At 42.4% G+C, this 25297-nt stretch overlaps 1 protein-coding gene across 1 annotated transcript in view; it reads left to right on the top strand.

The window, feature by feature from the left end:
- PIK3C2G (phosphatidylinositol-4-phosphate 3-kinase catalytic subunit type 2 gamma) overlaps nt 1–25297 on the top strand; it is a 172038-nt gene that overhangs the window by 77391 nt on the left and 69350 nt on the right. The window contains exons 18-22 of the mRNA XM_042779210.1: nt 14470–14650; nt 16256–16363; nt 18478–18570; nt 20641–20770; nt 22771–22907. Of these exons, the coding sequence (XP_042635144.1) occupies nt 14470–14650; nt 16256–16363; nt 18478–18570; nt 20641–20770; nt 22771–22907 (649 nt within the window). The remainder of the gene's footprint in view (nt 1–14469; nt 14651–16255; nt 16364–18477; nt 18571–20640; nt 20771–22770; nt 22908–25297) is intronic.

Raw genomic sequence — 25297 nt, 5'->3', positions numbered from 1 at the left:
AAGGCTTTGCCATTTACAATAATTATCCTGTGAGCACTGGGCATGGAGAAGGTCAAACAGTAAACAAGATTTTGACATTTCTGTAGCATTTCCTTTGTCGAGTGTGGTATTAAAAGCCAGTATTTATTCTTCTACTTAACCTGCTCCACCATGTCAGTCATTGGGTGTGATGATTTTTATCAGGAGAAGCACTTTAATTTAATTAAACTTTTCTCATAAGAACCAGCTTTTGAGTGACTCACACAGCCCTCAGATCTCATGTCTGTACTTTTGTGGGTAGGGCAGCTTGTGGAAGTGATTTGGAGCAGCCATGGTGGCAAATATTCCTCAACTTCAGTGCTTTGGTGTGTGTGTCACTCAGAAGGACATTATTTGGTCATGGCATGAAAATGGAGCCTCATTCAAAGGATTCCCCTTTTTAAATCTTTTTTGCATCAATTCAAAGCTGACACGTGCTGTCGCCTAACTTTGTTGTTAGGAGTTTTCAGACCAGCAATTTAACAATAAGTTAACAATTTTAACAATAGCTTTTTATCTTCCGGTTACAAGAAATTTTCAAGTTTCAATATTTTGCTTTTCCTATTTTCCTTCAATATAATGTGACTACTACGGGTAGGAAAAACATGGCACTTACCCACATTAACTTTTTGCATGCCTGGATTTTTGATCTTTCAGGAGAGCACACATCTTTTTCAAAGAATGTGGCAGATTCAGGGGTATTCACAGAGCAGGGTTATGGTAGGAGAGGAAAGATGGGAGTTGTGCAGCTCAGTCCTCCATCCTGCATCCTCACATGGACTTAGCACAAGGACAGCACTCTGAGGGTGAGAAAGATGCCAACAGCAGAGCCAGGGAGCTTCAAAGTCCCAGGAGCATTCTGTGTCAGATGGCTTATCTATATTTATTCTGCCAACGCAATGACTGCTCATGGACAGATTGCTCCACTCTTTACCTGACTCAGGACATATGGAAATATGACATCTGCTTGCTGCAATAACACTTCCACAAATTTGATTGTGAATCTTGGAACCAGACCTGGACTTTTTATCACTACAACTGAATCTTAATTCTGTTTTCTTATGAGCAAAAGATATGCCTGGGGCTGTTATTTTCTCCCATATGATTGAAAGATGCTGGCGAGATGGGTTCCCATGTGGGAAGGTGGCAATGTTATTAAAAAGTCCTATTTGCCATGGCATTTACCTCTGGCATAAGAGCAGCTTAGAAACAAGCACAGCATTCTGTGGAGAGCCTATGAGAAATAAATCTTTCTTCTTTTGAAAAGGAAAACAGAAGCACAGAGAAATAAAATAATTTTACCAGGTTACCCATCAAATAAAATTCAGAATGGATTTTCATTCTTATACCTGCCTTAAATTCTTCTGACATGAAAATCTATGGATTTAAGCCCCAAGGTTAAAATTCAGTTTAATCTGAAGAGGCTGATGTAAGATTTCCTTGGTAAAGCTTAAGAAGCAACACCTTCTTGCTTAGGGGTTCATTAAAAAGGATTTCAGTTTATTTAAAAGTCTATTCAGATCTGGTCCCACAGCTGAACATGTCTCAGCAGAGTTGAGGACTTTTAAACCTAGATGAAACTCTAAGTCTACTCCCAGCTATGAAAGAGCAGCAAGATATCTGAAGTGAGAGATTAATTTCAGCAAGCCTCTGCAAAGGAAGCCAACCCAATTTCATGTAGGTCTCTGCCTCATTTTCCTACTGTGCCTGCCCTCCAGCTCTTCTGTTTTCCATGGTAACTAGGCCAGCTGTCGACTAGGAAAATACCCTTGGGCCATCTAAAAAAGAAAGGTTTTCTCTTACTAATATCTTACAGCAAGCTTTTCCTGGTACATGGGCTTAACTTCAAATTCTCACTTCTTTATTTACAAAGCCAGTATTTGGTGGTGATAAAGCAGTGAAATGGAAGGAAAATCAGAACCAGGCCAGTATTTAAAAAGGAGGAATTTAAAGTTATTTCCATCTCTGCTCTACTCTCCTACTTTTGCATACTATGTATGACATGAAGCAAAAAATTAATAGATGCCAAGAAAAGAGGAAGAAAAATAAAACCAGAGAAAAAGAAATAAAACAGGCCTAGAAAAGGTATGAAGATAAAATATTCTTCTTGAACATGTAAATGCTTGTTTTTCTTTCCTGCCACCATCTTTCATGGTCTTCTCTATTTTAATTATATTAAAACATAGAAACTTTCATCTTATTTGAAGAAGATTGCAGAGTAGCCTTAAACATAAGGAGAGCTGTAGTGTGAAGAGATTTTTCCCTTAAAGGAGTCAGAATCATGAAAAGATGAAAAAGTGTGATTTAGACTCTAAAGACTCCCCAATTGAAAATCTGATTTTCTCTCTCCTATTCCCTGAAAACAAATGAGTTATTTTTGAAGCATAAGGGACCTCATGATGCCACTTTAAGTGAGCCATGGAAGTTGTCTCCAGTGATTCTATTGACAAAGTCACCGGGGTGGGGGCACAGAGCTAACTGTGATCCCAGAACCTGCTCCGTGCATCCTTTGTTGTTGTGCAGCACTGAGCTGCCACACAGCAAACTGACACAAAAAGGAGGCTCCACATCTTACAGAAAGCACTGTCAGATGGGAAAGCTCTACTGCAAACAGAATTTTGTAATCTTGTAATTACACTGAGGTACCAGCATTGCTGAAACACAGCTGCACCTGCTGAGACTCATTTTTCCTCCCTGTTCCTGTTAGGCACAGATTTGAATAAAGTTCCCTTTGATAGATATTGGGAAAATAAGATAAGCTGGTCTGCTAGCTACAGCAGTGATGAAAGTAAAGATGCAGAAGACAGACATGTCAGGAAATAACGCGGAATCAGTTCTTGTTGTGTCTGTACTACCTGTGCTTAAAACACTCAAGCTACAGACAGGTTCTTCCAGAGAGGTAGAAGGGATGCTGCCTTAAAAGAAACATTAACTCCCCATGTGTTTGAAACATATCAAATCTCATACATCCTTCCTCTGCTGTTGACATATGAGCACCTTGTCTGTGAAAACCTGAGACTCTGCTTGAAAGATAACAGCTTTGAATGTAGACATTGTTCAACAAGCAGAGTCTTGTAACCGAGTGCAGAACAAACAGGAAAATTAACAGCTCTGCAGAACAAGTTCTTTTGAATGCCATATTTGAAAAACCATGTCAGTGTCTTATCCTATTTCCCTACCCCTCTAAATCCTTTAAAAATAACCAACAAAGTAAAGTTACTGAAGTACTGTGGTGTAGCTCATTTGATTCTGCGTTATTGTGTATATTTGGATTACCCAGTGCATACAGAACCATACAGATTAGTTCTGTGTCTTACATTGTGTTTTATAGTCATGAGGGATATTTTTAGCTCAGCTGTGAAGCTAATGGGAACCACAGATGATATCCAAAGCCATTTTGATAGACACAAACTACCCAAACAATAGGCAGTTGAAGAAAAACATTTTCAGTTTCTCCTCCATGTATTCCTGTGATAACTCTGGCCTAAATTCAGAAACAGTGCAAAGATCTGCAAGTCCATTAGCTCTTGTGGACTGCTTCAATATTAATTAATTTTGCATTTCATTTATATAGTTTGAAAGTAGAGTAGGTTAGTCACCTCCTGTATTCAAGTAATTGCTGGCATATTGGATTGCATCCCAATAAAGCCATTGTGTCTGCTTATTTTGGTGGTGATTATCCCATCTAATCCCATTCACTGCCAGCTCCCAGTGCATCACCCACTGGGAAGAACACAACAATTTCTGTTATGCCTGGAATGAATAGTGCATTTCAGTCCCTGTGCATGAATTTACTCTGAACTCTCACAGTGACAGATTGTTGGACAATTTCAGGCTTGCTGATGCTGGTAAAAGATACTGCATGGAATTCTGACAACAATACGTCATTTGTTCTGAGGAGAAAATCTGCAGTTTTGGGAAGAGCACAGACAGGGACATACTCAGTCACGTGGAGAAGGCACTGGCAAAGATGGAACTAGACTTTGGAAAATTAATGCCAGATTTGAATGCCAAGTTTCTCATTGAATGGAAAATTATACTGTCCAATTGATAGCATTCATGAAGATATTAAATGCAATACCTTTGTTAAACAATATTCTTTTTTTTTTTTTCTTATTTCCAAATGCAGTTTTTGGAGAGGAGATTTAATCACTCTCTTTAAAGAGGCAGTGGTGGTACTTCTTTTATTAGTATTCAGAACCAGTCCAACCTACAGATGTTGTGTGAGGTGATGTCACCCTTGGTATTTAATCACACTTCAGAGTGAAGGCTGATTGCTTCTTGCTTAAACCTTAGACCAAGCAGCATCTCTCTCTGGCAGTGATAGTGGTACCTGTGCACCATTATACTTGCCAATTAATTCTTGATAGAGTTCATTTTCATTCAGGTTCATTGCATTTCTGTTTCCCTTTCAAGTTCTTCCTCCTCCAGACAACACCAGTTTTATCTGGGATTCATTTTCTTCATGCAAAGTGTGTGCAGCTAACTATATTACATATCAAATAAAACATTTTCTGCTAGGCAACCTCAGCAGGGTTTGGCACCTTCCCTGCACAGTGTAGAATAGCCTTTGTTTCCTCTGATCTGGTAATTTTTTGTGAGTCAGCAGGACATGCATTCCATAGTTCAGGCTTTCAGTGGGAGTGGGAGGAGCTGCCTGGATTGAATCTACTGAATCAAGTGATTTGTCTGAATGCAAATTGGGTTGTGCTGTTCATGAAGAACTTAGAGGGCTAAGAAAATAATGGCAATGTTGTGTTCCTCAAGCCTAACCCCCATACTGTATATGTTTGCAACAATATTTTGTTGTCAAAGGGAGATCAATGTGGTAGATTTCTGTTATGTGTTACAAAAAACCGAATCAGAAAAGCAAAAGCAAATTAATCACATGGTATGTTAGAAAAAAAGAAAAAAATTCACTTTTAGCAGAATTATTTTCTGTTCAGAGGTTATGCTTTGAAAAATGAGACTATAAAAGCAGCTCTGTTTTATGAGAAATAGCATGTGGAACTGGCTGCAGGTTTCTAGTGTGAGAGCTGAAGAGCCAAAAGTGGACAGGTGCTCCAAGCAACTGAACAGCTGCTGTTTCTTCATCTTGGAGATTTACTGGTTACAAAGATTCAGAGAAAATCTACCACACCTCTCTCAGTCTACTCAAGAAACATACTCTTTCATTCTCTTCTTGTTTTAGAATAGAAATAAAGATGAAAGGTCAGCATATGAAGAGAGCTTTGCCTCTTGTGCCTCTCCCTTTCTCCTAGCTTTGTACTTGGTCAAAGGGAGAGCAAAAGGAAGTTCAGTCTTCATCCCCTCAATCAAGTTGATCTCCTTGCCCTGTGTTTCTGTAAATCTGTGGAAAATGCTCAGTACTCCAGACACTTGGGACAATTAGTGTCTCTTCCATCCTTCTTGTACAGTAATTTCTGCCTAATTCACTTTGCTCCCCACTTTCCCCTGCAGAGATTGTATTGTTCTCAGGTGCCAGGTACTTTGTGCTTCTCACCTGTTTGTTTGTTTTTGTTTTTTTTTTAATATTTGTTTTCCGTTTGTTTTTGTCTGTTCTTATGTTGTCTGCAATGCCCCAATAGGTCTACCCACAATGGTGCTGTTGTTCCTATGTTTCTGTTTCCTTTTCTTTGATCTGTAGTACATAAATCACACCTTTCTAGAGTTTGGGACTAGTTGCCCAGTGTGCTAAGGCAAAAAAAGCAAAGTGAGGTTTTACTTTAATTAAATGAGTAATTAATTATTAGCTGCAGTTACTGCTCATCCTTATGTCACAGGGTAGATGGAGTTCTTAATCTTCTATTCCATGTACAGTAATTTCATGAATACAAGCTGCATGGAGTATAAGCCGCACTTCCGGTGCGTCGACAACGTTGATGTCTTTGTCAATAAAAAAGCCGCACCCGAATATTAGCCGCACTTTCGTTCATAGTGAGGATCCGTGTGCAACTTTCACAGATTTGCCAATTAGTAACAGGATTGTGGCATAGCGGCTCGGGGCGGGGCCAGACAGGCTCGGCCCGCTCATGATTGCCGACGGGGCCAGGCGGCCCAGCTCGGCGCCACGGCTCAGCGGGACCGCTCGGGGCCGGCCGGGCGGTGCTGCCGCTGCCAGGCTCGCTCGCCCCCCCCCCGCCATCTGCACCACCGCCGCCGCGTTTGCTCACCCTGGCCGGCACTGCAGGCCCCCGCACCGCTGGGCTCCCCCACGCTACTGGCCCCGGTTCTGCTGGGCTCCCCCGTGCTGCTAGCCCCAGTTCTGCTGGGCTTCCCTGTGCCGCCAGGCAGCCCCGACCGCCGGGCTTCCCGCTTCTGCCATGCTCCCCTGTGCAGCCGGGCTCCCCTGCACTGCTAGCCCCAGTTCTGCTGGGCTCCCCTGCACTGCTAGCCCCAGTTCTGCCGGGCTCCCTCGTGTTGTTGGCTCAGGCTCTGCTGCCTCCCCTGCCCTGCACTGCTGGCCTGGACTCTGCTGCCTGCCCCCCACACCGCTGGCCCCGCCTCTGCCAGGCTTTCCCACCTCTGCTAGGGCTGGCCGGGCTCCAGCTTGGCTTGGGGCTGCCACGGGCTCTCACTTCCGTGTTGGCAGCTTTTAGAATATTGTTAATATATTAGCCACCCCGGAGTACTATCTGCACTTCTGGGTTTCCACCAAAATTTTGGTGAAGATGGTGCAGCTTGTATTCGTGGAATTACTGTACATTTTTGTCATCTCTGACATCTTTGTGTCTCTGGGGAGCTTGCACTGAGACCTAAGGAGCTGAAAAGCCTGAGTGAAGTCCTACAGGCAGACCAGCCCTGTTACTTATTGTTGTGTTTAAGAATGCAAGCAGTAAAATGTTTTCTTAGAGGAGTGGCAAATGAAACCAGTGAAAAGCTTCAGGCATGTGCCCCAGCTCAATGGCACAATAAAGCACAAAGGACAGATTAGGAGTTTTGCAGGATGTCTGAGGGTAATCAAGACAGATGGCAACCTCAGACATAGGAGCTGTACAGTGGTAGAGAAGTGTTTTTGTGAGCTAATCTTTGATATGAAGGGCTGAGGAGAATAATTTTAATGCAATTATTGCCATGATGAGCAGCAGTCTTGTACCACTGTTTCCTTCTTCTGTGATTTGTCCTGCCCCCAACTTAGCAAAACCAGAAAACAAACAGGAAATTCACCTTCAGAACAAAGCATACTGACTTCCTTGGTCAGGTTTACCAAAGATTGACCAACAGCAGAAGGTACCTGAGCACTCACATCCCTAAGGCACCTTGTTTTCATGGTGTGTCTCTGAATTCAAAAAACCTTTTGCAGAATGTGCAGAGTGTGTGCTGGTAGGCACCACTTTTGTGTAACAAATCCCAGAAGAGCACTTGGAAACAAATTAACCAGGGTTAACAAATTATTAAGAGGATTAATTATTAATAAATTATTAATAAATAATCCTGATATCATGTCTAAATAACCCAGTCAAAAAACCTTGCTCCTTTGGAACAGCTAGGTGTTAAACCTGCACTAAGATACTGCAAATCCTGGACTTTTCTTCGTAGGGTTAGGGTTTTTCTTGGTTCCAATGTGGCTTCACAGGCTACCTGTGAGCAAATCTGTCCTGTCAGGCATCACTCTCCAGGTCACCCTGCTCCCCTTTCTGAAGGAGACAAAGAACAGATGTTCAAGCAGCAGAGTTGTCTGAGCCACCTCACTCTTTCATCTGTGTGCCAAATCCTACTCAGAGAGCAGACTGTGTCAGCTGCCCTGTCTTCCAGAACCGCAGAGGGAGAATGAGGCCAGCTCACCCCTGTTTTTCCACTCATCCAATCTCCTTCCTTTTTTCTTTCTGTTTGTTTTTTTTGTTTGTTTCCTTTTTTTTTGTTTTTTTTTTTTTTTGTTGGTTTTTTATTCATTTGGTTGGTTTGTTGTTTTTTGTTTGTTTGTTTTGTTTTGTTTTTGGTTGGTTGGTTGGTTGGTGGGTTGGTTTTGTTTGTTTGTTTGTTTGTGGGGTTTTTTTGTTTGCTTGCTTGTTTGTTGTTTTTTTTCTTAATTGCAGTTTTCCCTATAGCTGCTAGGTTTAGTCCTGGTTCTCCTTCTCTGACACAGCAGCCCAACAGGAAATGGGGCTGGTGAGGGCAGAAATTAAGAGAAGCAGAAGGCAGAGGCATCTTTACCCCTGTACCTGACTTACTCCATTTGTAGAGTTCAGATCAGCTTCTTTCTGTACTGTTTCACAGAGGTGACCTGGGGACAGTGTCTGAGTTCACCAGACCTTGCTGAGAAAGAGGGTGTTTGTCCCAAATCAGAGAACCTGAAGAGTCTCTCTGTTGTTAGGAGCAAGATGCTCCATCTAGGCCTGGCATAAAGCCAGGCTTTCATACTGAGTTCTGTCTTGCAGAATCCTGTGAATATTATAAGGTAAAAACGACTTCACATGCTTCTTTACTGGCAGCCTTGGGCTTTAAATCAATCCAATTTTGTCTTCCTCTGTCACAGCTAGGCATCCTGTTCTAACTTGAAAATTTCATTAGTGTATTGAGCACTTCTCCATCCCACAGCTTCAGAAACTACAGATTTTCCTATCTCCACTCTGTTCTCACCATTGCAGGGTGAAGATGTGTGTGCCAGCAAGTTGGGAACACAGAACTGCAATAACATATTCGTTCATTTGTTGAATAAACATTTCAGCAGAGCCCACAATGAGTTATTACATTAAAAACTGTCCTTTGCATCCTCTTTCGGACCACTTTTATAAAAGAGATATGAAAGTCAGGCCCAGCTAGTACAAATCCTTTTGGAAAGGAAGGTCTGCAGGCTTTTAGGAGCACACCTGTCCCAGTGGGCAGGCAGAGAAGCTGTGCTGCTGTACCAGTTGCTTGATATGTTTTGAGTGTAGAGCCCTGTTGGAGTGTCTAAAATAGAAGCCTCTCTGAGTCCCTCAGAGAGAGAAAAGAATGCAGGGATTGAATTAAAGCCTTTAGAGAAATTAAAATATATTAAACCACACAGACATGAAATAGAAGTGTAAGTTGCAGTTTTAAGTAAGTAGGAATATACTTTAAGTGCCTTAAGAGAGTAAAAAGCCCTAAAGCCTAGTTTAAAGTTCAGTAACTTAGCCCCAGACATAATGAAAACATAGCAGAACATTGCTTGCATTTCTAGATAAAACACCTAGAACCGTTTACATGAATAGATAGAACTATATAAGTAAATTACAGTAGTTTCACGAATACAAGCCGCACGGATTATAAGCCGCACCCCCGGTGCCTCGACAATGTTGCTGTCTTTGTCAATAGATAAGCCGCACCCCGAATATTAGCCGCACTTTCGTTCGTCGCGAGAATCCGTGCGCAGCTTTCACAAATTGGCCAATTAGTAACAGGATCGCGGCATAGCGGGCTTTACTGGCTCGGGGCGGGGCCAGGAAGGCTCGGCCCGCTCATGGTTGCCGATGGGGCCGGGTGGCCCAGCTCAGCGCCACGGCTCGGCGGGGCTGGCCGGGTGGTGCTGCCGCCGCCGCCGCCGGGCTCGCTGGCCCCCCTCTCCCGTCAGCACCGCCCCGCTGCCGCGTTCGCTCGCCCGGCTGGCAGGGCTGCCGCCGCCGGGCTCGCCGCCCGCCCTGCTGCCGCTTTCGCTCGCCCCGCTGCCGCTTTCGCTCGCCCCGCTGGCGCTTTCACTCGCCCTGCGCCGCGCCTCGCGAGCGCTGCGCCCGCCCCGCGGCGCTTTCGCGAGCGGCGGCGGCTCGCGGCGGCGGCTCGCGGCGGCGCTTTCGCGAGCGGCGGCGGCTCGCGGCGGCGCTTTCGCGAGCGCCGCTTTCGCGAGCGCCGCTTTCGCGAGCGCCGCTTTCGCTCGCCCCGCCGGCAGGGCTGCCGCCGCCGCCACCAGGCTCGCCGGCCGCCCCCTCCCGTCTGCACCGCCGCCGCGTTTCCTCGCCCTGGCCGGCACTGCAGGCCCCCGCACCGCCGGGCTCCCCCACGCTGCTGGCCCCGATTCTGCTGGGCTTCCCCCGCTGCCAGGCAGCCCCACCCGCCGGCCTTCCTGCTTCTGCCATGCTCCCCTGCACTGCTAGCCCCAGTTCTCCCGGGCTCCCCCACCATGCTGGCTCAGGCTCTGCCGCCCCCCTGCCCCGCCCTGCTGGCTCAGGCTCTGCCGCCCGCCCCCACACTGCTGGCCCCGCCTCTGCCAGGCTTTCCCACCTCTGCCGGGGCCGCCCGGGCTCCAGCTTTGCTTGGGGCTGCCGCGGGCTCTCACTTCCGTGTTGGCAGCTTTTAGAATTTTGTTCATGTATTAGCCGCCCCGGAATATTAGCCGCACTTCCGGGTTTCCACCAAAATTTTGGTCAAATTGGTGCGGCTTGTATTCGTGAAATTACTGTATATGTAAGGACTGACACTACTTTTGTATTTTAGAATTAAATTCTAATAGGTGTAGAAAGAATGTTTTAGATTCGTGTTTTTAGCTGATTGGATGATTTATGAATAAAATCCCTTGTATTGAACAGGCAAAATCTGCCCTGTGTGTTCAGGCTGAGCACGTGCTGCCAGGGTTGTGGATTTTAGCAGTGACATTATGACTGCCTCAGCTTTCCCCATGGACTGGGCTCTAGAACCACTCCTGAAAGGATTCAGACTCCATACACCCTCTGTCCTCATGTACACCCTATGCTTAAGCTCTCTGAATATGGCCCATAATCCTTTCTCAGAAAGGAAAAAGAAATCATTTTATCATATATGTATATAAGCTTATTTTCAATAAACAATCAGTCCCAAGAATAATCAAAAAATGGATCTTCTACATTGATCTGTGTTATGCAGGGAGTAACTCTGTTTAAAATAGTAAACCATTTTGGTTTTGCTATTTTGCTTCGTTCATTGTGAAATCTAAGCCTTTCATTTTAGGGGAAAAAAGAGCTGGTTTAATGTTCTCTGTATCTGAGAGGATGAAAGGGCCATCTCAAACATGGAGAGGTAGCCTTTATGGATTCCCTAAATATGTACTGCTAAAAATGGAGAAGATGAATGAATATGATTTAGATCCTCAGGGGCTGATTCCAATGCAAGCCGTAGTGCAGACAAGACTCTGCACCAGCATTAGAGGTCCAGTTCAAAACAGAAATCTCAGTGATAGTTTGAGTGCATTTGTATTTGCAGGACAGAAGTTAAAAAGTTCAATCTGGCTATGTGCCAGAAAAATGCAATTTTTTGGCTGGACTGAGGTTGAGTTGGGCTTTGCTTTGATAGAAAATTGACAATTGGGACTGTACCAGTGATGCTTTTGTTTAAAAGATAATCAGCCTGATCCTAACTGACTGTTGAAGTAGACTTTTTTTTTTATTTTAAATTGTCTTGTTTGCCTACAGCTGAGCTAAAAGGCCAGTGCAGAGTGTGGTGCAATGCAGTGCCCTAAGCACAGGCTGGGTTAGACAGCACAGGGAGTCTGAGACATCTGCATGGGAGTGGCACACGAGACTTTGCCTATAGTGGACCTGTGCCCTTCCAGGCCAGCAGCTGGAGGAAGTGGATTTCCTGGGATATCTGAAATAACATGAGCTATTAACATTTAAGCAGATGAATCCCATCCTGTGGAATCTTGGACTTACTCTGATCAAAATATGAAAAAATATGTTTATCCCTTGGCACGTGTGCAGGTGCTCTCAGCTTTCCTCAGTTTGTGAAAGGTTCAGGGTAAGAGCACAGCTGCCTTTGCGTGCTGAGGTTTGCCTTTCAACAGGCATTGGACAACTTGTATTTCCTTGGGATCCAAAAGGTAATTATTTGTTTTTACTAGTCTACAGGGAAAAAAACATAAAAAGTAATTTCAGACTTCTCCAGAGAGTGTTGATGATAAACTTCTCCTATGGCTTCCCTTTCATGTCTTGGCATTTCTGATAGAAACACCACTCAGTCTTTCAGGATTTTCAAATCCTCAGATGTTCAGAGGTTTTGTGCAACTGAAACTTTTCAGAAACTAGTAGGTGATATTGTTCTGCCTTGAATTATATAGGAAAAGAGGACCTAGAAAAATCATTGCTTTCTAGAAGATCCCTCATCACCAAAAGAGGCATGTGCTACAGTAGCAATACTTATATATACAGTAATTTCACGACTATAAGGCGTACACTTTTGACTAAAATTTTCCCCCGAACCTGGAAGTGCACCTTATAGTCCGGTGCGCCTTATCTGATGTACGAAGTTGCGACATTTGCTACCCCAGAAGTGCGAGCCCGCAACAGTCCCCAGGCGAGCAGAGCCTGCCCGGCGGCGGCATCAGGCCAGCGCCGGGCCGGAGCGAGCCTGGCGGCATTGGGGCAGTGGCTGCCCAGGGGAGGGAAAGGGCGGCAGCTCAGCCCAGGCGGGGGGCAAAGCCACCGGCATCGGAGAGGTGGCCCCGCGGGGCGGGCCCGCTGGCATCGGGGCGGCCCCCGCATGGGGCAGGCCCGCTGGCATCAGGGAGGTGGCCCTGCAGGGCGGGCCTGCTGGCATCAGGGCAGTGGCTGCGCGGGGGTGGGAAAGAGTGGCGACGCAGCCCGGGCACGGGGACAAAGCCGCCGGCATCGGGGCCACCGCCGTGCGGGGAGGGGAAAAGCCGCTGGAATTGGGGTGGCCACTGTGCGGTGGTCAGGAAAGCCACCGGAGTCGGAGCAGAGGTGGCACGGGGCGATCCTGCTGGCATTGGGGCAGTGGCGGCGCGGGGTGAGCCTGCCAGCATTGGGTCACTCAGAGCTCCAGGGGACTCCTGGAGCGCACCGGCAGCACGGGGTTCCCGGTGCATCAGGGGGGCGCGTGACACCTGGAGCGCCAGGGAACTCCTGGAGAAGCGGGGCCCCGGGGACGCTGCACAGAGCGGCGGCAGACATAGCCCAGCCCCAGGGATGCTGCACGCAGCGGCAGGCATGCCCCGACCCCGGGGACACTGCACGGAGCAGCGGTGGGCATGCCCCAGCCCCGAGGACGGTCCATGGAGCAGCAGCAGGCATGCCCCGGCCCCGGGGACACTCCACGGAGCAGCGGCGGGCATAGCCTGGCCCTGGGGATGCTGCATGGAGCAGCAGCAGGCATAGCCCGGCCCCACCGGGTACAGGTGGGCCCGGGGGCCAATGGCTGCCGGGTTGAGGTGGGGCCTCGGCCAGCAACTGCGCAGGCGGAGCTGGGGGCGGATCCTCACTGCAAAAAAAAAGTGCGCCTGATAGTCCGGTGCGCCTTATATGATCTACAAAGTTGCGAAATTTGCCAACTCCTGGCAGGTGCGCCTTATAGTCCAGTGCACCTTATGGTCGTGAAATTACTGTAATTTGAAGGCGCTGAAGAATATATAGGAATTATAGTTTTTCACCCTTAAATATCAATGCTTCGAGTAATTTCTTGTTCTTGCTTTTTGCTACGTGACATATTCATATGTGACATATTCATTCATGTGATATACCTTGAAAGTCAGGAGCTTCCTCTGATTTCTGTCCTGTGAAAGGTAGGTTGGGGAAACTGCATTAAGTTTCAGACATTTATGAGGAATTTAAGGTTTGAGATGTTCTTAAGGATGAAGCTGTGAGGGGGAGAGTTCACACAAAAGCTAAGAGCACTTCACAAGTCCTTCAGGCAGAGGGAAATCCCAGGAGATAGGCAGGATGTTCTAACAACAATGTAGAGCTGGGGATTCCATCTACACTTGCAAAAATAAATCAAACAGTGTGCAAAACCTCTGGCCTGCATAAGGAAAATATTTTCCAATGATTAATTTGATTAACTAAAAAAACCCCTCTAAACTCCCCAGCTTTCCTGACCCATATAATTGTGTAATTGGTCTGCATGGTGATTATTATTAAAAAGAGTATGGGTTTGGTTTTATTTCTGACTTTTATGTTGACAGGAATTCCAGTTCCAAAGCTTTTGCAGGCTTCAGAAGAACTAAAAGCTGAGTTTTGCTTTAGACCAGCACTTACCAGTAAAGAACTGAATAAAATGGGCTCATTTCACTCTTTTTAGCAGCATAGCCAATTTCAGAAATGTCTCCTCAGCTTAAAATAGTGAAACTTTCTAGGATTGATGGTACATCTGAGACTAAAACAGTCCTTAAATGCACCTCCTAGCTGAAAGATGTGCTTGCTTGTATAAATGAACTGGCAGGAGAAAAGAAAAATATTTAGGGATATATATTTAACACTGGACTTCAAAAATGCAACTTCTTTTCAATTTGTCAACTTTTTTTTTGCAGAAATAAGAAGCAATACAGGCATTGCACTATGTATGGCAATTAGAAATGACAGTTTCCTGTTTATTCAATACATTTGGAATCTCATCATTTATCAAATGGGACTTGAGTCTCATTGCCTACAAGTAATAACATTTTTTTTCATTCTCTGCTGCCCAAAGTGACCAAAAGTAGATTAGTCTGGAGTTTATTGTTCCTGCTGGAACTGATATATATTAAAATTCATTTCTAGATATGCAGATATTTTTTCCCTCTCTTTCCTTCAGGCTGCTGAAGAATGCACAGAATGATGTTCATTTCAGAATGTGGTATAAGAAACTACTGGCTGCTCTCCAATTCTGCGCTGGACAAGCCCTGAACAATGAATTTTCTAAGGAAGAAAAACTCATCAGAATTCTGGAAGACATTGCCACAAAAGTGAAAGCTGCCAGTGACCCAAAAAGAAAGGTTTGTTAAAAAATAATGCCCCTTCCTTCTAAGTTTCTGTAAGGAGTTTTTTTGGGTTTTTGGGGGTTTTTTTCTGTAAGGTAACAGCTCTTTCTTTTAATACCCTTTACATAAAAAGCCAAAGATTTAACTAAATTTTATACATATTTTTCTGCTCTGAAAGCAGGTAACACATAGATATTTAATGGGACAACTCTCAGCACTGTTACTCTTGAGGTCTGCAGATCTTTTAATCCATTTAAATTCCTTCCTCGGTGGTTTCTCAAATGGAGATGGCCAGAAATAATGGCAACAAGGCTGATTATCATTTCACTGAGAGGAATGCTCACATTCAGCACCTCATCCCAAAATATTTGACTCCTGTAGAGCTGCAGTGTTTCTTGAAAGCTTTACTAAGAGTTGTTCTTGGCAGGCTGGACATATCCTCATTTCTTAGCAAAGAAAACCAGAGAGGAATGTGGTTAAAATCTCAAATATAGCTCTCAGAAATGAACACTGAACACTTATCTGCAGAGATGCCTCCTTGGCAGTAGAAACTTGCAGTTGTCTTCTCCAGTGGGTGCAGCTTTTATATTGCATATGTGCATTTCCATTTCAGAACTGTTAATTTTCCAGGACAGCTGCTGTTATTTACCTGGTGTGTCAAACTGCTTCTTGTGGAAATCTCAGCAAGGCAGAGCAGAAAGCCAAATAAAAATATACTTGCCACTGCTGGTTATCATGAACAGTCTCATGAATCTTTCTGCCTTGTTAAGGATTCAAAGATTTTCAAAGGGTTTCTCAGAAAACCCTCAGTGTTGCTACTGAGATCAGCAAAGCAAACACAGAAGTAAAAAGACAAAAATATTTGCAAAAGGAAAATCCATGTAAAGAAAAAGAAATAGTAGTAATACATTATACATCACTAATGCATAATTCAGATTTTAGAGATTAGTCTCAAGGCTGCATTTACTGTGATACTGAGAAGCTCCAAAACCTTGCACTTAACAGAGTCAGGCAAGGAAGATCACGGTGTTGAGGCAACAAGCAGCAAGTTGGGAAGATCTTAGGAAAGGCAATAAACCCCATGAGATACAGCAGAGCAGTACAAGGCTGATCAACCCCTAATGAAGGGTATTGAATCATAGAATCACAGAATATTTTGGGTTGGAAGGGACCTTAAAAATCCTCTAGTTCCAATCCCCTGCTATGGGCAGGGACACCTTCCACTAGACCAGGTTGCCCAATCCAGCCTGGTTTCACAGGTAGAGATTTTTTCTGACATCCAAACTAAACCTTACCTCCTTCCATTTGAAGCCACTCTCCTTTGCCTTGTCACTCCATGCCATTGGGAACAGACTCTTTCCATCTGAACCTACAGGACAGTAAGAGCTGGTAGCACATCTAGGCAGAAAAAAAGCATCAATGTGGAGTAAAATTGCAGTTCTTATTTTTAATGCCCTAGTGTGACCCCATTAGGTCACATGGATGCTACTGGCTTGGAAAATTGCATTGCTTGTTTACAGTACAGAAAGGCAGTCTAAATAAATAAATACACAAACAAACAAATAAATAAAAGCTGCTTTTGTGTTCTTTCCTGCTGCCATGATTGTTCCCATGCTGCAGGAGGTGTTAAATCTGGAACTCAGGAGACTCCAGCAGTTCTTCCAGGAGGTGAAGCTCTGCCGGCTCCCCCTGAACCCCGCACTTGTTGTCCAAGGCATAGAGCCAGATGTAAGTGTCACCAATTACATTCTCAATTTTGGTTTTTACATAAAGGGAAGAAGGAGAGAATGCCTGCATTGACCAGGAAATGATGGTAGTGATACTGAGCATAAATGACCTGGTCTATTTACCTCCAGTCTGCTCTCCTCCAAAGCAGGGGCTTTGCTAGAGGCAGAGGATGGATGGGGTGGGTGCTGCCTGTGTGTCACACCAGCCAGAGATTTCATCCCTCAGCAGCCCATTCCCAGCTCAGCTACCCTGTTGGGATTAGCAAGAGCACCTGGAAGCTGTGTTCTGGCTCCCACCAGGTAGCCCTTCGTACCCATGTTGGGTAAGGGAGCAGCAAAAAGTCTGGAGCCAGCTCTCTGTTTGCTGAGAATTGCTAAAAATATTAAATATTCACAGCAGCTTATCTGTATCTACGACCCCTATTAAAAATGACTTAAGGATAAAGGAAACAGCAATGCTCTTCAGTGTTACTTGACTTGACTTTGCAGCACCAAGATTCAGTTATTCATTGTTCAAAAATATTTTCATAAACAACATAATGCCAGGAGTAAGCTGATTCATCTCTAGAGAAGGAAAATGTATCCAGCATGAAATAAAAAACAGACCTGAACAGCCATATATATTACCAGTTATAACTGCCTAATTACAGCAATTTGTGCTCTATTTTTGTTCTCTGGCTCATTATCCATAGTAGACCTGATTCTAAGAGGTTCTGATCCCTTCAATTGCCTCTGACCTGTGTTTCTCCAAGTAATTGCTGTTCAGCCTTGATCTGGTTGAGAACAGAAGTCTTCCAGCACCCCACAGGCTTGGGGGAATTGTGTGTGATACAAGTCAGAAGGATTTGAAGCCTGCTGCTTCTCCCTGCTTTCAGGCTTTTGGAAATAATGACTAATGGAAAGGTATCTCACCATAAAGTCATGCTATTTATACTGCACCAGCTAGGCTGGACAGATACAAAAATGTTTAAATGTAATATCTGAAGAGATATTTTTCTTTTCATTTTCCTTAAATCATTATAGGCCATTATCTTTCTATAAATACATGTAGTTTCTTGATTGGACTGTACACGTCAGTATAATCATGCAAATTAGAACTTTTAAGTGCTTATAATTACCTAAATTTAATTCATTTTGGTGTCATCTATTGATTTTACCAGTAGCAAGCCCTGCTCCCAGATCTACCAGAGTCACAGGAACCTTTCAAGCACTCTCTGAGACATTTAAATCTGCAAAATTCCATGGCGGGGTCGGGATCTCATCACAGAGCTCTGATGTGGCTCAGACAATATGTGGAGGCTTGTGCCATGCTTTGAGATGTTGAGATGAAAAGCAGCAGGCAGCTGTGTCTGGAGGAGCTCAGATTATCCTCCCTGACACTGTAAGGACAGCAGCAGCTCTTGTAGGGTGCTCATTATTCCCAGGAACCAGGCCATTAATTCTCCATTGTCTTTAGCTGGTTTTGAGGGGTTTCCCCAGCACCCCTCCTTGGGTGTTTTTAATGAGGGTAATAATTCCACCCCAAACTCTCTCAGGATTTAGAGTGCTTGGCTCGTTAATGCTTTTTGAAGTCCTTTGAGATCTTCAGGTGGAAGGAGCTATAGAGCATGAAAGTTGGAGTTTGTGCTTAAGGTAAATTCCACATAAAACAGAGTATGATTTTGAAAATTATCTGTATCCCCAGCCAGAGTGATGCCATCAAAGAAATTGGTAGGTTCTTTGCTTCCATGTCTGATTGGCCAGGGCTGGTTTTCTGTTCAGAAAACAATGGGACCGAAGGCTTTTCAATGCTTTAAGACTCATAATTCATCCACTCAGTTCAAGGCAAAGCTTATGTTGATAGGCCTGGGTGAAAATGAAAGAACAATTAGCACATAAAATATTATCTGTTCATATGGTCTGATATTTAAGTGAAGCAGGTTGTCTGGGAAAAAGAATTTCTTGTTTTTCAGACTCAATGAAGCAGTCAATAATATCAAGAATTATTTATTTTTTTCTGGCAGTGCTAGTGAGCAGTGTTTAAAGCTGGAATCTTTTTCAGGGGCATTTTATTGGCCTGGTGTTTTGTCTATGTGACACTGCTGTTTTTCTGTCCCATTTTTCTTTCCCCTGCAGTCATGTTCTTATTTTACATCCAATGCCTTTCCCTTAAAAATCTCCTTCGTCAATGTGAATGCTCCAAGTGGAAACATCAATGTTATTTTTAAGGTATGTTCTTTCTCTAATCCTCAGGTCTTTTGGTATGGAAAATAAACATTTTAAATTCACCTAATTTATGTTTTAAACCTTGAGTCTGAGAATACTTGATTTAGCTCTGTTGTTTTTCATCCCTATTATTGTTGACCCTGGAACTTGTAATGAAATATGTTGAGGCAATACACTGAAGTGTCACCTTTTTTGATCAGCAGAGAATCAAACAAATTATGGCAGTTTTTTTCCTTAGTGAAGACAACTAGGCTAGAATATAAAGCTCATATTTTAAACCTAGTTTATTAATGACATCAAAGTTAGAGGTCAAGTCTCAGAAAAGAGATAGATCAGAGTGACTGAACCCTCAGCCTTGTCCATATGTCTCTATAAAAACCAAAATACTGGAGTGTTGGAGGCTCCATTTGCCGCACAAACCTAATTCTGCATGTGGCAGAATAAACTCTGCTTTATTTTGCAGTTGTCACCTAGAAAAGCTTCAGAGTTCAGGACAGTCCATCCACAAAAGACAATGTATGCATTCTAGAGTTAGTTCTCCTTAAAAAGAGCACAAGTCTTCCCTAAAAGTGGGTATTGGTTTTAGAGAAGAACACAAGTTCATTAAATACTGATGGATAAAAAATGGTTTGTTGCCAATGGCAATATTCTTAGATATTTTGCAGAATCATTTTCCAAATGAGAAATCAAACAAAAAAAATTTTTGTTAAACAAATAAAAAAATCTATGCTGTCTTAAATTAACTTGCCTTTTAGAGCAGCTGTAATTCTCAGAAATAGAAGTATGCTTTCCAGGCCTGCTAAGGGGAGAAATTAGCAATTTTAAGTTTTTTCTGAACATTTAGAAAGCTGGTTCCTATGCTGTTCCATCTGAGAATCAATATCAGATAGCAGGTTCCTACCCACTTGAGCAAACACCTGTTCATGGAGCTTTTAAGCAATTGCATTGGTTCTACTCAAACAATTTTTTTCCTCCCTAGTAATGTTCAGCAGCCAACTCATTGTCCAGGTGCTGGAAGTATTAAAGCTGCTGTCACCTTCTCCTGCCAGCAAAAACATTGTTTTAAAATACCTTTTACTTGCACCACAGTTCCATTGCTTATTCATGACAAATAACTCATACATAAATGAGAAGCATAACAAATGCTAAGGGTATTTCACTAAATTGTCTTCCCACCTTATAATTGAGGGAAGGTAAGTGGGGAGAATAAGATTTTTTTGGAATTTTTTTGCTAGGAAGAATTATTTGGAGTCAAGATTACCTTTTGATGAGAGAAAACCAGATTCAATTATTTTGTCTTTTTAAGATGAGTTTATGTCTCCGCAAGTTCTTATTTCCTGGCAGTAAATGTCTGTAGATTGGAATGCTTGTATAAAAAGAATGTAATGAAAGAATAAAGCACTTAAAATAACAATAAAAATTATGCATTTTACATGGAGTGGATGGGGGGAAACAAAAAAATCAGGGCTGTTGTTTTCACAGGCCATTTACTCAGCCATGGGTGAAAATAATCTCTTCATTAATTCTTATGGCTATAATTAAAGCCCCATTTCACTGAGATTATTGTTTGACTAACTCCATGGGGAGAGGGGTCATCGCTGCATCACTGCTTGGAACTGAATATCAATCACGTTATGGATAAAATGTAAATTTGTGATAAAATTCCCTTGCAAATACCAAGTTGTGAGGCTTAATGTTAGCCAAACACTGTCATTTGTGCAAAGGGATCTAGCATTAAGTAGACTTTAAAATGTAACTAAATTAGGATCCTACCTCTGGATTAAATTTTCTAACTCTAATAATTACATGGGAATAATAAGCAGAAAGGCCACAGTTAAGCAGGAGTCATTTGTTACCATCTCAGTGGCTGACAAAACTGCTCCTGTCTGTGTATGCCACCTACTCTGTCCTCTTCTGACACAGAAAGGCAAGTAGAAGCTTTGAAGGAAAACAAGACAGAGTTACTGAAATGAATGTAGCTGCTTTGGTGGCCTAAAAAGTCCCAGCAAAATAAGGCATTATTTCTGTCTGGTATTGAAGGAGAAAACTGAATTTCATGTGCAATTTTCTCAGATAGGTGATGATCTACGTCAAGATATGTTGGTTCTGCAACTTATTCGGGTGATGGACAGCATTTGGCTCCAAGAGGGACTGGATATGCAAATGATCATTTATAGGTGTTTATCTACAGGGAAAGGACAAGGTCAGTCTCAAATTTCAAAAGGAACCTGTATTGCATTATTCATATTTCATGTAAACAGTGGTGTATAAAATTTATTCATTCTGCCTCCCCAGAACTCCTAGGATTTTGTAGCAATTTAGGTTAGAATTTTCCAAAAGCCTCAACACTGTCAGCTTGCAAAACATTCTTAAGTTCACATATCAAAAAGAGGGCTTTGGAGAAAATTGGCCATAGCTACTGAAGTTTTAATCCAGTGTAGTCCTACACAGATGCTTAAATGAGCCTAGATGCATGTGGCTACAGAAAGTACCTGCAGACAAGCGATGACAGCTTTGTGCTGTTGATTTTGAAATATTATTCTTGTGATTTATGTTGCTTAGGGCAGGCCTGACTCATCTGAAAGCTCTATTTCTCTCTTTTATGGTTGTTATAGCAGAGCTGTAGCAGGGATACCAATTGCTATAGAAATCTGCAGACAGCAGTAAGCTGGCTATATTTCCCTGACCAAATCTTCTACTGGAAATAATCCTAGCTCAAACAGAAGGCTGATTTATCCAAATTACCTGCTGTACAAAAGCTATTAAAGTGGAAAAATTAAAATAAAATCATTGCTTTCTCAGCCACAAAGTGAACATGAGAGAGGAGGGAAATAAGAGAAATAAAGGAAATAAGAGAAAAGTATAGATGAGTTCAGGCACAAGGCATGTTGTTGTGGTGACCTGGAAAAAAACTCCTCCCTTCTTTGTAGGGATGGGAATCAAAGCTTGAAAGCTTCTGCTTCAAAGGCAGATAATACAGGAACACTATTTCTGGACCTGACATTATATATAGACTCTTCTATACACGAATGCTTAATTTGATGTTTGCCAAGGGAGATGCAGGGATCATCTGCAAATGATATTCTTTCCCTGACAGTCTCTTCCTTCCACCACCATAGCAGCAAAAACTCCTCAGTGCCTCACAGTTTTTCCAGATGTCTTTCCTCAGGAGTTTACGTCAGTGTTAAGATAATTGATTTACAGTTAATAATTAAGGAAAAAGGACAAGAGGTCGCATAGGACACCTGTTTGGGAGGTTTGGGTGCACAGGTTTTCCAAGTCCTTGGCTAATTACTTTCTCCATGGCCACCTTTCCCACACAAGAGTGATGAGGAATGGTAATTTCATGCTCATGCAATCACAGAAATCACTTGTCACTGAAATTCAGTGAAAACTGAATAAAGCATTAGTAGAATTCCACTTTCCAGGCATGGTGAAATAGAGGAAACTGTCACCAAGTTAAATTCTTAGAGAAAGAATTTTACTACCCTGTAATGCAGAGTAGCAGGATGACCTGCCAGGGGAGCACACATGGGGACAGGCACAGAGGGCTGGAAAGACAGGTCTCAGGACCAAAAAAAGGACTCATATGAGTGCAGTAGAGACAGAGGACTCAAATGAAGTATTGCAAAATCCTTGGCTTCTCTCTGCACTTCAGAGCCCCAGTTTGTGACAAACTAGAGCAGGATAATTTCTGCACTACTCAGTACTCTTTCTCCAAGCTGTGATCAGCATCACATACTCCAGAAAAAAATCTGCCCTTTTCTAGACAATAAATGCATATGAAACAACTTTATATATATTAGTAAATATCTAATCCTACTTTATTTTTTAGTTTTGTATGTGTTCTACTCACTTTGAGTCTCGCTGAATTGTTCACCTTGTTTGCATTTGGAGGCAGTTATGTCCACAATATTGTTATTGATGATTTTATTTCTCCTCCACAGAACTGCCCCTTTCCACTCAGTACTCTTTAATTTCCAAAGAGCAAGAGTAAAACAATAGTGATCTATATTTTCTGCTGCATTCATTATTTTAAAGCTTTTAAACATGGGGTTATTTTGTTTGGGGTTTTTTTTGTCTTTGGTTTTTTTTTTTTTTTTTCTGGATGAAATGATCAAACAACAGGCAATATGCATTTATTGTCTTCCTGTGTTTTTAGAGTTGAGGATTTTTTATGCAAACTCTTTTCCCTCTGATTAGGACTGGTACAGATGGTGCCAGATGCTACCACACTAGCGAAGATCCACAGGGAGTCTGGACTGATAGGACCACTGAAAGAAAACACAATTAAAAAATGGTTTCACCATCACCATCCTCTGGAATCAAGTTACCAAGAGGTAACATCATAATGAAGCTTATTACACGTTTCATGTCATGCCATGGGGGGAAAAAATAACCAAATTATAGTAGGCAGCAAAAACGAGTCGCTCAGACACGAGACAAACAAGTCTCATGCAGAGAAACCAGGGACTCCACTTAAATGCTACATTCTGTCTGAGGAAATATTGCTTTTTATCAGGTGCATGGTATTACATTTTCTATAAAAAATGTGTTATACAGATATTTTGAAATTACTAGTAAATTAAAGAGAAATTGAAATAGAAATTCTCTTGAATTCAGAAAAAAAAAATATATTTTGGCCAGTTCTTTAATTTTTTTTATTTTATATAAACCATATAAAGTCTTGGCAGATTCCCTGCATTTAGGAACAACCATGCCAGTACCTAGAGTTTCAGAAAGCTGTTCTATCAAAATCACCTAGTAATAGCTGAAATACAGAAGATCATTCTTTTCATATCACATGTTCTCATGGGATCATGTAAGGCATCTGATTTTATGAAACTAGATGTTCCCTATGAGTCAAACAATTGGAAATTTCATTTATAGAACTAAAGGTTTTCCAAGGAAATCCATAAATTCTTTGATGGGTGAGCATGTTCTGAGGCCCCTGAAAAAAAAAATTCTATTTTTGTGTTCCTGGGATAGTCTTTATAATCAGTTTTCCATGCAAATGATAAATTAGTGGCCAAAATTTTAAATTTAAAATAATGCTTTGAGTATTTAGCTCTCCGAGAATGAAATGCTTTTAGAGCAGTTTGTTAGTAGATGTGTATTATAAATATGTTTGGTAAACTTTAGTAATTTTGTAATTATTCCATTTCTTTTTCATTTTCTCATCTACATTTTAACTATGAACACTTGAATTCCTCATATATAATTTGATTCTACTAAACAGGAACAATCTGTGTAGAAGGGGGTGTTTTTACAAGTTTGTGTGTTGACAGTTTTATGGTAGAAGCATAGAGAGCATTTCAATTTAAAAGCAAGGTGCTGCTAATTATTGATTGAAAACTTGATTTCTTGCGACTGCTACTGTTTGTAAACAATATCATTAATGTGGAATATTCGAAAACCAATTCCTATCCAATTTCTTCCAATTTTTTAAGTATATAAAATGTAGTCAGATCTGATTACATAGGGTATGCATAAAATTACTACTATGCATTCCTTTTGCGCTTGTTAGTGAATGAACCTTTCTCTTTTTTTAGTCCTTCATAATTTTTTATTCACACAGTCCTGGAGCTAAGGTGCTCAGAAAACTGGTCCAGAACGAGCTTTAATATCCTCATTTTACAGCTGGGTGAACAAAACCATAGAAAGCTTAAGTGTTTTATCCGAGGTCATCAAAGTGAGTAGGTAGTAGAGTTAGACATGAAATTCAACCAAATCTTGATCTGTGGCCTGTCTTGCCTTTGCAGGTGGCACCCTGAATGCACAGGGAATTCCTGAAAGTCTAAATAGTCTTTTGTCTTGGCTAATGCAGGTTTTGTCCAAAAACATTAAGATCCAGATTAGGATGGTTTGGGTTTCTATATTACATTGGATACCTTGTGATTTAGATTCATGGGACATGAACTGAGTTCTGGAGAAAAAAAATCCATGTAGGTACAAATCAGTTCATAGGATGTAGAACAAGCTTTACAAAGCAAATGGTTAAATTTGTGCATATTCAAATTACAGTAATTTCACGATTATAAGCCGCACCATTTTGACTAAAATTTTGGTCCGAACCCAAAGTGCGGCTTATAATCAGGTGCAGCTTATATATGGACAAAGAACGAAAAGTTACTGTTTTAGTTTGGAGGACAGGTGTCTGCTGAGAAAGGCAGAAGCTTCTCTTTGAAATGGAGAATGTAAACCCCCTCCCTCCAAATTATTATAATTTTGAAATCAAGGGGCTTTCAAGAAAGATATGGGAATTAGGAATAACAGTTCTTTACTAGGGAAATTAAAATAGAAATACAGTACTACAAAGAAACAAACTCCAAACCCTGACAAAGTCAGAGTACAACCTGACACCCCGTCAGGCAGGGTGTTGGTAGCAGTCCCATTAAATGGTGGCTGCATCCTCCTGCAGTGACAGATGTGATTCAGTTGAAGCAGTGCTCCTGTAGAAGCTGCAGTTTCCCTCCAGAGTTCCAGTGGTGATGTGGAGAAATCCGGTTTTCCTCTGGAGTCCAGTGGAGAAAGGGGCTCCCTTAGTGTCCCAAAACCTCTGTTTTTATCTTGGTAAGAAATGTTGGGCTCTTCCCCCTGGCTGGAGCAACTTCCAATGGGATGCAGTAATTTTATCAGTCCCACAGTGGGACTCAATGGCCATGAGCAGAAAATGACTCCCTGGAGGAAGGATGGGGTGTGAAAAGATAAAGAACAATGCCCTGCCTGG

This window comes from Catharus ustulatus, chromosome 4 (genome assembly GCF_009819885.2).
Source record: "Catharus ustulatus isolate bCatUst1 chromosome 4, bCatUst1.pri.v2, whole genome shotgun sequence".
Taxonomy (NCBI): Eukaryota; Metazoa; Chordata; class Aves; order Passeriformes; family Turdidae; genus Catharus; species Catharus ustulatus.
Note: the sequence above shows the minus strand (reverse complement) of the source record. Positions and strands in the feature narration are given on the sequence as shown.